Raw genomic sequence first — 15,737 nt, forward strand, 5'->3', positions numbered from 1 at the left:
CAGTTTTCTTCTGCCTCTCCGTGTTTGACTGTTGACCCTGTAAACCTGGTTTTAACTGTCTGCTACATTTTGTGCTATGTCTAGTCTCAGCCTTTGCAAAGTGAGCCGTTTCTATACGGTGTATTTTTATTCCTTTAACCAAGTCATAAAATATTATTATTGTACTATTATTGTACTTACTTTCTTTTTTTTTTCTTTTGTACATTCAAAGTTATGAGTCGAAGTCAGTGTGCTTGTAAAGTCAAAGTAATTTGACGCATCTACTTTAGTACTTTAAATGCAGTGCTGGGGATTTTTTCCGCTTGCTCGGTGAACTCTACTTGACCCCGACACACTTCTCAGACTTTGTAATGCATAAATTCACTCTAAGCTCTGCTGTCAATCAAAACAGCAGCAAATGTAGTGAAACATCACAGGTCCCTTTCATGATTAATTCATGTTGAACACAGCACCTGCAGTGGCTCCGCTGACAATTTCACTGCTCTGTGTTCTTTAAAATCGTGCAAGTGTGTGTGTGTGTGTGTGTGTGTGTGTGTGTGTGTGTGTGTGTGTGTGTGTGTGTGTGTGTGTGTGTGTGTGTGTGTGTGTGCTTTTACATATGTCTGCTTGCATGTGTGTGTCTGTGTGTGTGAGGTGTGAGTTCAGGGTGTCAGCTCCATGCATAGTTAATGCCCATGCAGACCCTCGTTAGCTACAGTGATAACACACACTCTCCCAATCATTATACACAGTCTGCTCTATTATAAATCTGTCTCTATCATTCTTCTGACTGTCATTACGGCTGCAGAGGATGCCTCTGTTGATCAGGAGCAACCATGAGGGGAAAAGGGGGGAGGCTGCTAGGGAGGGGGAGGGAGAGACAGATCAGGAAGGAGGCAAGAGACAGAGGAGGAGTGTAAAATGAGGAGAAAGGCGTGATTAAAGTGATGCAGATGTCGGAGAGTTAACTAGTTCTCAGTGGCTAAAAATAAGGAAGTGATTTACTTTCATTACTCAAAAGAATGGGTGCGCGTGTGGGTGTGTGAGATTGAGGAAGAGATCGAAGGAACTTACACATAAAAGTTAACACGATCTAAAACAGGCTAGACATCTAAGGAGTGTAATTGGAAAAATGCACCGACCGGATGAACTAAGACAACTCTAAGGTTTAGTTTGAAGCATATTTAATGAATAACCATATTTACTAACAAGAAACACAAGTGCTTTAGTTGTTTTTATGGCTTGTAAAATATTTTCTGTTCCTTTGTGTGGAATCTTCAGAGTTTCTGAGAGCAAGAATCAGGATATTGATCTTCAGTGCTTTAAGGAAAGTATTATTGCTATAATCTCTGTGTCTAATTTTGCCTTAGAAAAGAAATGCAAAAATAAAAAAATCAACAGTTTTGTGTAACTTCTATTCTTGTGTTTTTCTGCAATCCCATTTAGGTTACAACAGTGTAACTAAAAACTGACTCAAAGTGGGTTTTTTTTTCCAGTGTTGTTCATATTTGACAGAAAACATCAGAGAATTGGGAATGTTTTGTTATGAAAATCGGTGAGGATTTCTAATCCTCAACACAGCAGGTTGAACGCAGTCTCAAAGCAATTAATGAAGTGTATGCGATGCAGAAAGAGACAAAAAGGTATAGCGATGCTGTGGCAAATTGATCAAACTGTGAAGGTAATTGGAATTAAGCTGTCAGGACAATGAAATATAGCCTGCAGTAAACATCAACTTAAAAACACAATCCTGATGCTGTTTGGACTCAGAGAACAAACATACTCGTGACACCAAAATTGATGCCCTTATCTTCCGTATGTTTACTTAGACAAGCAGACTTCCTGCTGTGGGAGACCTCAAAGGAAACAAACAAGCACAACCCCCACCTACCAGACAAACATCCACAGCCTTTTACTGTCACAGACATCAGGGAAAAATCACAAACAAAAAAAAAATTAAAAAAATGTCTGTAATGCATAAGAGGGCGGTGACTTACGTCTTGGTTGCTCATGTCCCAGTAAGGTCTCTCTCCATATGACATCACCTCCCAGGTGACAATCCCATAACTCCAGACGTCTGAAGCTGAGGTAAATTTCCTGTAGGCGATTGCCTCTGGAGCTGTCCACCTCACAGGAATTTTTCCTCCCTAAGGAGGAGAAAGACAAATGAAATGCATAAAGGACAAAAATAGACATCAACCATGAACTGCTTTAAAGCTCATAGTTTTGTTCATCACAAAGTACCGAAAAGAGGACAAAGTTTGCAGAATTTGGCATGCCGTCAAGGTTCCAGTGATGTATCAGTTTTAATTTAACAGCCATCACATTGTTGTTTTTACAGACAGGAATATAAACTGTGTGGTTTTAATACATTACTGAAATTTGGAAGACAAGTGTGAAATAAAGAGTTTAAAACTTTTTCCTGATATTGTTTACTCAGTCTATAAGTAGACCTGGAGTCTTCAGGTGAAAACATAGCAGATGTTTGAGACTAGCACATCCCCCACAAACATTCACATCTGCCTACTGTTTGTTTTGTAATGAGAGACAAAGCACCGAAAACAAACCAAAAACTTCACTTTTCAAAATCCAGGATAGAAAAATGGATGGTTTGCCTCATGTATGATGTGTGACCTATCTACATAGCTACTGCTATGAAATGCAGACTTCCACAAGCATCTTTACACCACAGTGTGTGAGTGACAGTGACGTTCGTACGCCCTTACCAGTGAGCTGGTGTAGGTTGGGTCAGAGGTATCCTCCTCCAAATAACGTGACAAGCCAAAGTCGGACACCTTACACACCAGGTTACTGTTCACCAAGATGTTTCGAGCTGCCAGGTCCCGGTGAACATAACTCATCTCTGCCAGATACCTGAAACATCAATAGGATTTAAGCCTTCCGAGCTGGGCTACCATAAAAGGCTAATGGGATTTAGAGTGTGTGTTTCTGTTTGTGTGTGAGTTATCACTGCCAGCTACTTTTGATAAAATGAAAAGGATTTAACATTTGTGTGTATGTACAAGTTTTCACAGCCTGCAGTAAAACACAGATAGGATCTTGTTTCTGTGGATGTGTGATAGTGTTTGTATCGTTTCAAGCCGCCACGCTGTCAAGCTTTGGTGGAGTTCAGTTGAATAAATAACTTGGCTTAATAGAACATAGTAGAGTTTGGGTTGCTACTCGAATGTGTGTGTTTGTGTGTGAGAAGCGCAGTAAAATCTGCTGATGACATTACACTGAACAAGACATCACTACTGGATATCAATCTATGAAATTTCAGTCTGAAAGACCTGATATCATCATAAAGAAAACTAAATTACTTGGGCATCTCATAAAGTTTATTTTTAATCCTAAAAACTAAAATGTATTTTTGTTCCATTTCTGTAGTGAAACAGCAAGTGTTTGTGTATGCTAGTACCTCATTCCAGATGCAATGCCCCTCAGCATACCAACCAGCTGGATCACTGGAAACTGGCCATCGTTTTGCTGAAAAACAGCGGAGGCGAAAGTGAAAGATTATTTTGACTTTCCATTATCATACATATCACTTATTTATCAGCTTTTAAGAGAAAGCCTTCCAGGTGAAATGTTTGCCAAATACTTAGCCAGAGAGTGTTGTGATTGTTATTATCAGTAAACAGAAAACACACTCCTAAAAAGAGATTATTTTGATTTTAATGTTGCTATTCATTGAAACTGGTGTGATTCTACTGGTGAAAGAGATTAGAGTTAAAAACATGAAAAAGTATCTCTCAACCATTGTGTTCATAATTCTTCCACAAATAGATGATTAATTTACATCTTAGCACAATTTGAGTCATTTTGGATTCTTTCTATGACTTGAATGTCTAATCTAGAACATCGTAAACTTTCAGGTTTCACCAGATTGTCAGGAGGAGACGGAGGTTGTGGACCCAAAATGCAGAAGATTGGAGGCAGAATGCTGTGGGAAACTCTCTTTATTTTAACCAAGGCAGGGGACTAAGCTCCAGCATGAAAAGCTAAGACAACTTAATGGACCAGCAACTCAAGGCAAAAACTTAAGGGTATAAATACACAATGAGACACAGGTGAAACAAATGAACTGAATGAACCCAGGTGAACTATTGAACACAGACAAAAGCAAAACAGGAACAACCTTCAAAATAAAACAGGAAACCAGAAACAGAGGACACAGGAAAACATCACCTCATGACACAAACATGCTGGATAAATGTCAAAACACTCATATTTTTCTCTTCTACCTTCCCTTTTTCTTGTAAACCCACCGACTTCCTCCACTGACACAGACACACTGTAAGGTGTGTGTGCCTACTAATTCACGTTGTGCATCAAACCACACTGTTGATGCTCCTCTGACCCAGTCCTCCGCAGGAAACACACACACATATACTGCATTGATCTTCCAGGTCTTGTGCCGACATGATGGTCATGCTAGGGCAGCATAAACAGTGAGATTGATCACTGTGTTTGTGTGTGCATGTGTGTGTGTGTGTGTGTGTGTGTGTGTGTGTGTGTGTGTGTGTGTGTGTGTGTGTGTGTGTGAGTCATAGGATGATTTCTGAGTCAAACAGGGTCATGCTGTGAGAACCAGGCATCAAAGAGTTTCTCTTTCTGTTTTTAGAGGCATCTCAAAAGGAGGCCAGGATCAAAGCGACGGACAGACCGCTGGGCTAGCAGGATGATGAGGAAGGTGCACAGGAAGGAAAAATATGAATAAAAAGCAGAGGGTTGTTTCTGTCTTTAAATACTTTTTTTCCAATTCCCAATCCTCTTCTATTCAACTGCTTTTGCAATTTGTGATTTTGAAGGTCAGTGTTAAGAGAAATACTGCAGTTAAATAAGTCAGTTGTGTGTCAGAAGGCATAAAATTAAAACTACTGCAGCCTTAAAATGTGATAGAACCCAGTTGAATGCACCAGGAATCAGAACCATTCAAAGTCTGAACCACAAAAACTTGATGTAGTTTCTTTTGGAGTGAGCGTGATTAAATTCTCTTTTTGACACTAGGACTCATACTGCTGGGGAACCTAAGCAGGGTGCACTCTAATTTTTGCTAACTGACTCCTGTGACAGGTGGTAACACCCTTGCATTACTGAATATGATGAAGCTGGTAGAGGAACTGGGTGAATAGTAAGTCCAGAGTAAATTTACATGGCTCCTCTCAGCTTGTCAGTATTGAACCTCGTCCAGTTAAATGATTATGTTATAAACAAAAACAACTGATTAATTATTTAGCTGGCAGCAATTATTTCCACATCCACTAGTGAATTAGAAAGCATTAAGGATTTGTAGCCTACATTTGGTAAATGCTGTATGCTTTACTATTTTTATGAGATGCATCTTATGCCTTGTAATTGTTGTAAGTTATGTCTGGTTCTTCCTGTAGTTTGTTGCAGCATCTCCTGTTACCTCCAAGTCAATGGCAATCTGAGTGCAGCAATTTAACCCTCAACTACACTGTATAGGTGTGTTCATCTTGTTTTGAGAGCAACAAACTTCTAATTTCCCTTTGACTAACATCAGAACATCATTTTCAATTTTTTTCTCCAACAATAGTAATTCTCCAAATAGTAACAATTTGAATTTGTTAATCAAGCATCGGGTTAAACAAGCTATGGAGCTACATAAAGCTTTTTCTTTTTTCTCTCTCTGTCTAATAAACCAAGTTTAAAAATATTTTGAAGAGGAAACACAAGAAGAAATGTTAATTTCTCAGTTCCAAAATATCTTCTGTTGCCTTTATGCTCCATCTTGCCCAGCATTTAAAGTCGTACTGGTATGATGTTACTTTCCATTACATCCCCATTACTTGACATGTTACATGGCTTTTTTTATGCACATAAAAAATGCAGTTATAAAGTCACAAGTTGTCTAAACACATCTTGTCTAAAGTCCAGCCTTCTCTGATGATGATAGCATGACGATGAGACACATTTGCATGAAGGCTGCCTTGTGGCCACTTTGGCCACAAGTCTCACACAGAGGAATTAGCAGCTGAGTTGCACCAAGTCTTTTAACACTCACAACAAACTCAAATTTACAGCATTGGGGCCTTAAATATAAGCGAAAATGGAATGACTGAGCAAAGACATTTTTTTTTTTTTTTGTTTTGTTTTTTTTAAAGCCAGCAACAAAGCTCACATATTTTTATATATCAGCAAATGAGCATTAAATAGACTATCAGCTTAAAATGCAGCACTATGTTTCTCACTTACCCTCAGAAATAAATCAAGTGCTCCATTCTCCATAAACTCTGTGATGATCATTGTGGGCCTGCTCTTCGTGACCACGCCCTCCAGTCTGATGATGTTTGGTTGATCAAACTGGCCCATGATAGATGCCTCAGCCAGGAAGTCCCGCCTCTGCCTCTCTGAGTAACCCACCTTCAACGTCTTGATGGCCACAGGAATTTCCTTCTTCCCAACAGGTTTCAGACGACCTTTGTACACCTCCCCAAACTCACCTAAAATAGAAAAAAAAAAAAAAAAAACATGACCCCATTCAGTGCTCTTAAAAGACAGAATACATCGGTACCAGCAAAAGCACTTCTGTAAACTTTTAACTCATGCTGTAGAATTATTTCATGATCAAAACAGCTCCTATTCTTCACCATTTGGTCGCTTCTTTCAATAAAAAGAAAATACATACAACTGCTTGCATCAGCTGTGTAGGAAGGCAATGTGAAGGATAGGGTATGTTAAACACACAAACACACCCTTCTTGCTGGAAGCTGCCGTCTGCAGACTGCCTTCATACCGACAGCGTCTGGACTGTTCCACCAGAGCAGATTGAGGTCGAGGGCTTTGCTCAAGGGCACATTCTTTGTGGACCGAAAGAACAACAAAAATTGGATCCCTTCAATAACTGCTCTCGGGGGTGAGAAAAGGTGCTATACTCGAGGTAGCAAACAAGATAAAAGGGATAGTCCCATTATTATTGCTTAGACACATGGCTTTGCACTTCCTTCTACAATATAATCTCTTGGTTAAATAAGGGCCGCCTCTTGGATTGCAGGGCTCTGGTGAAGCACATAGCAGGTATATTCCATCTCTAGTTTGATTAGTATTACAAGTTAAAGCTCTTTGACTTCGCTTGAGTGTCTGTTTTTTACGATTTTATACAAGTGTCAAAAATCATCATGGAAAGGTCCACTGGGGACTATTGAGTAACCTGCAAAGTTGCAGTTTACTCAATAATCCCCATTTACCTCCAATTTATACTGGCAGTAAAAAAAAAAAAAATCACCTTAAAACAAGTGTTTGTCCTCCTAGTTACCATCACAACAACTGCCTCCTTTTAAGCTACGCACTAATTTTGCTCCATCTTTGTCATCATTTAGGTATTTCATCTTAAGTCTCAGAAGATTAAAAACAGCTTGCTTAAAAAAAAAAAAAAACTAAAGTTTATTGTTGTTTTGAAGATCATGGAGTAGATGGGGAAGGGAAACACCAGGCCATGCTATAAGATGCTAACCAGCATAATTCATGTACTCTTTCTTGGAAAGTGTTCACAGTGTTACTATAATTAGCTTACATTCTGTTTGCTTCAGTGCTTTATTCAGCTGTGTTGGTGGGAAACAACATTTTTGCTGGAAATGTGTAAAAAAAAAAAATCTGGAAGTGTTTAACAATTGTGGTGAAGTTGCAGAAGAAAAAAAAAAGTAAGGTTTTAGAGGGAAAGTCAAATGAGTGTTACTGCGCTTTTACACTGTCATTAAATCTCCAGTGAGGGAAGATCTTTTTGGAGAATAGTACTTCATCTATCCGGCAGATTTCCAGAGACTTTTAGGACAAATCCCGAGTTGCTGTGAAAGTGCTGTTGAAGTGCCGTTGCTAACACATTTGTGACATTGTGTGGATTCTTCCTTAAATGAAAGCGGCAATCGTATAAACCGCAAAGACATTGATTATTTTCAACGTGTAGAAACACAGGTGTCTTTTGTCAAAATAAATACAACGTTATGAGGCTTAGGGACATGAAAACTGAATATCATTTCAAATAAAAGTCCTCACCCCAAAGACAAAAATTGGTATGTGAATAATGAATGAGTGATGGGAATTGGATGTGCTGTCTTGTCTCTCAGTGATCTTTGCTCCACATCTCGCTGCTCATTAAAAACTATCTAGTGTCAGTGCTGTAAACCAGCAGATGCACAGATGGATGAGGGAACAAAATGAGAATGAGAACAGAAAGAGGATAGGAGATGACAGAGAGATGATGGTGACTAAAGGGTGAAAAAAGAACAAAAAATATGACAGGATTGATAACAACGGGGAGGAAAGATGGAAGAATCGAATGGGCATGGACAAAAACAGTCATTTTCACTGAGAGGAGAAAATCTTGATGACATATCACATCTTTTCTCAAAATAGAGGAGGTCAAGGAGAGGATGGAGCATCAGAAGAAAGATTTTTTTAGTTTATTATTGATGCTTGTCTTAAATCTACAGTATATCTCAATGTACTGGCACAAAAAGGACTTTCTGAAGAGATACTTTGCTTCTTATTGTAGATTAATATGTTCCATAAGTTTTGTTCAGTCAAACAAAGTGCTTTTTGTGAAGGAGATTTTTTACACTGTGAGTGATAGTAATAGAATAAGAGGAAGAGAGAGGGTGTTATCTCACAGGGAGGGAACGAGAAAGTAAGGTGGGATATTTTTATTATCTCCTTAGGGTGCTTTCTTCTTCTTTTATCTCCCCTCCTTAATCTGGTCTTCTGTTTCTCCCCCCTTGGTTCTTTGTTTAGCATTTCCCTATACATAAACAAACTAAAACTCCAGAGCGGCTGAATCACAGAGAGTTGAAGACTGGAGGAAGTATGAAAGGAAGAAAAAAAAATAAAAACAAGAGAGAAACAGCTAAAGTAATAGCTTTCCTTTCATGGGAGCTATTCATCCCATGAAGAGCTCAAAGTCCGACGACATCTATATTACCCAAGTTCATACTTTCACTTCCTATTGTCTCATTTTCCTTCCTCCTCTGTCACCTCTGGCTGAGGTGAAAAACTCTTCCCTGAGAAAATAAAGCACCAAACTGAGGGATTACCAAAAGACTTTTTAAATCAGACCAAAGACCAAAAGCATGTCCTTGCAGTAGTGAGGGTCTGGATCTTCTTGACCTTTAACACCCAGAGCTCATTGGCAATTTAAGTTCGATTAGTTTTGCTACTGAGTGAAATAACTTGAGTTATAGGGGATATAACATCTGAAGAAAAATACATTCCTCAATCATATCTGGCTTGAGCTAAAATACAAATATTATCATTTAATATAAATGTAATAGGATCTGCTTGTGACTTTGTAGAACGGATAATCAGTAGGAAAAGTTTCACATCAGTGAGATGGTCTGACATGCTTTACCTCACACTGCTGTAAAAAAATGTTCATTTATATTGACACAACTTTTAGATATCTAATTAGCTTAATAACCTAAAAACATTCATTAATTTCTTTATTATGTTATCATTAAAATTGCCCACAGATTTTCTCAGAACATATAGGAAGACTCTGAAGACAAGAACTGTTTGCAAATACCTTCAGACCATAACTCACATCACTGTGTTCACACAGGACCCCAGTATGCAGAAACTTCATTGTGGATTATCCTGCATGTTAACAAAATATGGAGTCGTGTGCCTGGATCTGAAACACATTTTAGTTAACTATACTGAGCGCTGTTGCACAATGAGGAAGAAAATGCATTCGTAGTGACTGAAGGCTTGTTTTCTATGTACAGTTTGATCCTGTTACTTTTCATGTCACTTTCATGACTCTAGACAATCAGCTTTTTGTCTTTTCCATGAGAGGCAGGGTGATGTAGCTGCTGGGCACTGAATGGATACTGCCTGCCAACTGAATGCCTCTTTTGTTCATGACGCTCCCGTTACCCAGTGCACATCACACAGACACCAAATCAATCTGTACTTTCTGATAACTCCTTTATTAAACACAAATGCAAATGTGTCTCAGAGAGAATACAATCCAAACAGAAACACATAGGTTGGGTATTATTTTGGGCCATTCTTGTTTAATTATATATTATTTCCCTTGTATTTCAGCAACTGATAAGATTAGGATAGCAACTGGAAAGCCTGCTGGTTTTGTGTTGCTACTGGTTGTAAAAGCTGCTGTGAAACTATTAATGATACAATAAACATTTGCACCATCTGATTTGTTTTATTAGGCTTTTCAGTTTTGAAAGTTTTTTTGTTGCACCGTGCTGGTAGAAATAAGGTAAAACTAAGAAATTTGGATCAATTCGCTGCACAGAACATCATCAACATGACTTTTAAAGTTTTTCAATATTTTTCACTGTTTTGGTTTTTTTTTTTGTTGTTTTTTTATTTTTTATTATTTGTTTGTTTTAGTTTCTTTTTCCTTTGAACAACTGAAATAAAAAAAGTTTTAATCTGTCATCTAACAATTTCTTATAAATCTTTGGGCCCATCTTTTTTAATGTGCCTTGCATCACACAGCATTTTAACGATGAGACTGCAGACAGTTAAAAAAACTGCAAGCAGAGACTTTTAATTTATGCCTGTGAAAGTTTTCAGTATTAATAAAACATCTGTCTTGACTTCAAAGGATAAAAAAAATAAAGCAAAAATAATAAATTAGCTTTGCATAGTTCCAGTTCTTTCCTAATTGAAAAGATCTCAGTAAATGCTGATGCTGTATTGCAGTAACATTGAACATATTAAAATACTCTTTGGTCTTTATTTTGGGTGCTTGCTCTCTTTTTTTCAGAACTTGAAACATGATGAGAGAGAGGTCTGGAAATTCCTACCTGATCCGATGACTTCCTCTATCTTCACACAAGAAGGATCAATTTCTTTGGCAAACTCCCGGACGGCCTCGTTGGGGTCTTCATAAGTAAAAGGGTCAATATAGATCTTGACCCCTGGTGAACTGCGGCCCTCAGATAGGGTGGGAAAGGTCACTGTGGGGGTGGGACCACTAAACATGTCTGGTCTCAGAGTAACTTCTGCCGAGAAATTGATCAAGTTAGTTAGAAATATGCAGAAAAAAAAAAAAGATGCTGCAATGACATTATAACAGGATTATAAGACGGGGTGGACAACTCCGGTCCTCGAGATGTGTTGCAGCAGGAAAACTAACATTTGTAAGACTGCAGCCCTCGAGGACCCACCCCTGCTATCGGACATTCAAGCAGAATTATTTTTTTCATTTCATACATTTTATTGAAATAAAATAAGTTATCATGTGTTAGGTGTGGTCCTGATTTAACTATATCTAAATGTGAACAGGATGTTTTGATACAAACAGAACATTTATTGGTTGTTTCATCGTTCAGATGCTTCTTCTGGGTGTTTAATCACCTTCTGAGAAAACAGAATGCTGTACAAGTCGTACTTAAATGTTGAAAACTTGCTTTGAAAATGTTGGCAAAAGTCAAATTAAGTTCATATGTAAGGTTATCATATATTTTTGGTTCATTCATGGCATCATTCAACATGCAAAATATCCCTAACTTTCTGGGAGCAGTTTATTTGCCTTTATAATTAAGACAAACAGATTGCGATCGTACCTCCTCCTGAGTTGTACTGTTGCAGCTTGTCACCATACACACTCTCCTTCAGCTGACGTCTTCTAAAGACAGAAATGCAGACAATGAGCTTCTGGGAAACAAGTCATAAATAGAAGTTTTACAGAATAGTTTGACATGTTGCAAAGATAAAATTCACATTGAGAAGTTTTTCTCGAGGTGGACTGAAATGGTTTCCCTGTAAGTAAGCTTGAGGAAAACAGTGAGGGGTTCATTAGGATTGAGGAGTTCATTGCTATTAATGCTGTTACTGTTTGTTTCCAGTTTTAACTGAGAATGAATAACTACCATGTTAAACATAATCAAACTAAGTCTGATTCAAAAGTAAAACGGGGGACAAAAAAAGTTTTGGCAAAGAACACCAATACAAGAAATCCTTGAGCTTCAGGGTCTGAGAGACAAAAAAGAAAAGTGGTTTTGTTATTTTTATAATCAAGATGATGGATGGATTGCTTGATGATGATAATCCATTTCTTTTTTATACCTATTTATGCAATGTTGGGGCATAATAATAAGTAATTAATAGTACTAAATTATGGCATTAAATTTTTTCCTCGACTCGTATTTATGTTTACTAAAAGCTCGACTGTCAAACAATGGACTCAGTTGTTAAGATGAACCCCTTTAGCCATGCAAACTATCTAACTATTTCACCACTGTGATAATTTAGGCCTTGAATGGAGTTGCACTTTTTGTTTCATCATATTTTAGGTGATTATACACTTTGACACAAAAAGGAGCCTGGACAGCCCAACTCCCAGTTGAAAGAACACAACTTTACTGGTGGAGAAAAATAAAATGTAATTATGTAATTGAACATCTCAACAAATACTGTAAAGACGTTGTTGAAAGTCCTAGAAAAATAGTTATTTAGTCAAAACAATTGGTTAAGCTTTTATGATTTTATTTGTAGTTTGAAACACATCAACTCAAGTTAAAATCTTGCATGCACTTCCAAGAGCAGCTAAATGTGGGAAAGTTAGTGAGTTTGATATGAAACACCTCTTATCACTACTGCTTCAAACATTTCCCTGATAAACATGTGCGTCTGTGAGTGTGTATGAGTTATGGTTTATCTGTTTTGCAGTACCTAGAGCAGATGATGGCGATGGCTACCAAAGAGACGATACACACTCCACCTACTAAAGAGCCAGCAATCAGGGAGAGCTGCTGCCCGAGCTCTGACTTATACTCATCTGCAAAGGAAAAACAAAAACACACAATCCACCACAAATATTGAACAAAACTGTTATATTTTATCCCTCATATTTTTTATGACTCTCAGAAGCACAAAACAACATTTCTGGAAGGAAATACAAACAACATCTTCTGTAACTGATAAAAATAATTTATAATGTGCATTTCAAAAGACTGCAAGCACTCACACACACACACCACACACACACATACACTCCGTGCAGGGCAGAATTTAATTACTTCTCAGCCACATTTTTACTCCAGTACAACAATCTTGCTTTCTCTCTCTTAGCACTCATTTTCCTCTCCAATCACACACACACACAGCTCCACACACTCCAGCCAACCACCCACATGCTTACCATCAGTGAGGGTTTGGAAGAGCATCTCCTTGCTGTAGGCTCCGTATCCAGCCACAGTACGAGCTCTCACCTGGACCACATAGCCAGTGCCAGGCCTCAGGCCCTCCAGAACCACATTAGGTGTATCGCTCTGGACCATTGAACTGTTGAGGACTGATGACTGAGACTGAGGAGGAGGCACATAGGCAAGGAAGAACTTCAGGATCACAATTCAATCCAATTCAATTCAACTTTATTTATATAGCGTCAAATCACGGCAATGCCATCTCAAGACGCTTTACAGACAGAGGGGAAAACATAATGAAGGCCAGTTCATAATAGCCTATATAAGGAAACCAAAAAGAAAGTCAGTTTCATTAAACTAAAATACTAATTCAGTCGTTAAGCTTTTGACACCACAGAAAACCTGGTTTTATTTAGCTGTGTCATATCTAAACCAAAGCATGACAGCACTGCAAGTGGGGGAAAAAAACACTCAGCACTGCTGTAAAACCCTTAACATCTAGTCCCCTTTAGCAGGATGTGGGAGGATGTGAACTCTACATCAGAAATACAGCTTTTTCAGACAAAGCATCAAAAGATTATGTACATTTTACAGAGAACATATTGTTATGTTAAGAAGCAAGCAGTATGCTGTGGACACCAAAGCAAAAGAGAAATAAAGCTGTCAAATTTCTTGATGTTTCTTAGCATCTAAGATTTTTTTCTCCACAATTTAAATCAGGAGGCTAAATAAGCTTTGATATAGGCAGCTGCCACTGAAAACACCTCTGTTCAGAATTTATAATCCTTACTTCCTTTCAGCTATTCAGTCGTTGATTTTTTTCTTCTCTTCTCCATCTTTAATCCCCATCCCAAACATTTTCTTCTCCTCTTACTCCTTCTTCTTTGACCCATTATCTGCTCCATTCCATGCCAGTGCTAACAGCCATCCCCCAGTTAATTAGCTACCGCTGATAGAAACAGGTGAGCCCATGGACTCTCCTTTCGCTCTTCCTCATGGTGAATTTTATTATTTCTGCCGTATAAACCCAAGGCTATCACCTTATGCCTCTAGATATGTCCTTCTTTTACTCATTCTAGGCTCCCTTTCATCCATCATTTTCTTTCAGATAACAAGGTTTCACCGAGGCAAAATCTAAAAGGAGAAGAGAAAACTACAGATATGCTGTGATAATGGCATGAAAGGAGGGGCAGGGAATCATGCCATGAGGATGAAGGATGGACGGCTGGGGAGGTCGATGGCAGAGCAAAGGGGAAAGGAGGAGAGATGATGATGAGGAAGGCAGCGCAGAAGGGAGATGAGTGGGAGAAAATTGAGGGTAGATTGGGGGGGAAAGAGAAAGGGTTATCAGAAGAGAACATGGGGTTAAAGATGATTGAGTTTTCACATCATAAATATTCATGAAGAATACCCATCTTCTCCATGCCTGTCAATAACGCCATTCCTTGCACGAGTTTATTTATTATTATGGTATAAATGTATTATTCAGTTTATCATTTTTATTGCAGCAGATGATTGTTATGATAATATCATTTACTTATGGCGTCCTTTCCTTTCTGTATTAGGATTTCTTTGTAGTTCTTTGAATACAAATAAAATGAACCAGAACATATGGAAAACTATAGTATTAAATATAAAAAACTTGGGGAGTATAAGTAATATTTGAAAATGGCCATATAAATCATGGATGGAGTAAATGAAGGGGTTTTGGACTTTGGAGGTGCGGGTGGGAGGTTGGCTTAATGCTAGCTAGCATAAAGAGGTTAGGGGCCAGCCCATCTGGGAGGGCCTGGTAGCCAGAGATAAGTAGTGGGTAAAAATCCTTCTTTCCTCCTTCCCTCTATGTTAAAACTCATTATCTATAGAGTGGGAGTGAGGGAGGATGGGGTCAGGGAGGGACTGATGGATGGGAGAAAGGTAGAAAATTACGAAACTGCCAGAAAAAGAGGTGCGGTACAGCTGTCTGCTAAGACGAGTCAGTCCTCTCTCTGCAGGATTATCAAACTGTTCTCAGTGGAAATCTGCACTTAAAGCCATGAGCTAAAATTAGTCTTTATGTGGTTGACGGCTAAACAGTGAGAAAGGCAGAATCAGAATTGACTTCTATAATGGAGCACAGAAAGCAAAAGTAGCAGCAATTAAGGATGACTTGCAGTGAATTTCCTGCCATGATTTTGACTGAATCAGGTTTTTATCTGTGCCTGTCAGACTGGAGCAACACTGCATCTCTCACTGAGTGCAAAGTATCTCTCACTTTCTTATTACTTTCCAAAAGGCAAGATTGCAATTTTTTCATTCCCCTTGCTGCTATTTTCAATCTTTCCTTGCGTGGAACTGAGAGTAGGTGTGCTGAGGCTGCTGCATGTGGAAATAGGGTCACTGTGGTTTTAGGTGATGTGCAGCTCTGTTTCAAACTTTTTGGTACTTCATACTGCACAGTGAGTATAGGCTAAAACATTCATGCACTGAACTGTAACATCTACATAGAGCTGTGTAAAGATATAACATTATGCTTGTATGAAGAATTAGCTTTTCTCAGCTGGTGGGATCATGGTTGTGAGTTTACATAGGGGAGTCACAGACTGATGAAATAGCATTGCTGATGAGCTTGTTGAGTTTTGG

At 38.5% G+C, this 15,737-nt stretch overlaps 1 protein-coding gene across 1 annotated transcript in view; it reads right to left on the reverse strand.

Annotated features, from left to right (window-relative positions):
- LOC306759240 (ephrin type-B receptor 1-like) overlaps positions 1-15,737 on the reverse strand; it is a gene marked incomplete at both ends in the record, with an annotated part of 98,948 nt that overhangs the window by 9,560 nt on the left and 73,651 nt on the right. The window contains 8 exons of the mRNA XM_079244809.1: positions 1,977-2,126; positions 2,706-2,853; positions 3,401-3,468; positions 6,202-6,449; positions 10,773-10,970; positions 11,535-11,596; positions 12,643-12,748; positions 13,112-13,277. Coding sequence (XP_079100935.1) covers positions 1,977-2,126; positions 2,706-2,853; positions 3,401-3,468; positions 6,202-6,449; positions 10,773-10,970; positions 11,535-11,596; positions 12,643-12,748; positions 13,112-13,277 — 1,146 coding nt within the window. The remainder of the gene's footprint in view (positions 1-1,976; positions 2,127-2,705; positions 2,854-3,400; positions 3,469-6,201; positions 6,450-10,772; positions 10,971-11,534; positions 11,597-12,642; positions 12,749-13,111; positions 13,278-15,737) is intronic.

This window comes from Telmatherina bonti (assembly GCF_933228915.1).
Source record: "Telmatherina bonti genome assembly, chromosome: 8".
Classification (NCBI taxonomy): Eukaryota; Metazoa; Chordata; class Actinopteri; order Atheriniformes; family Telmatherinidae; genus Telmatherina; species Telmatherina bonti.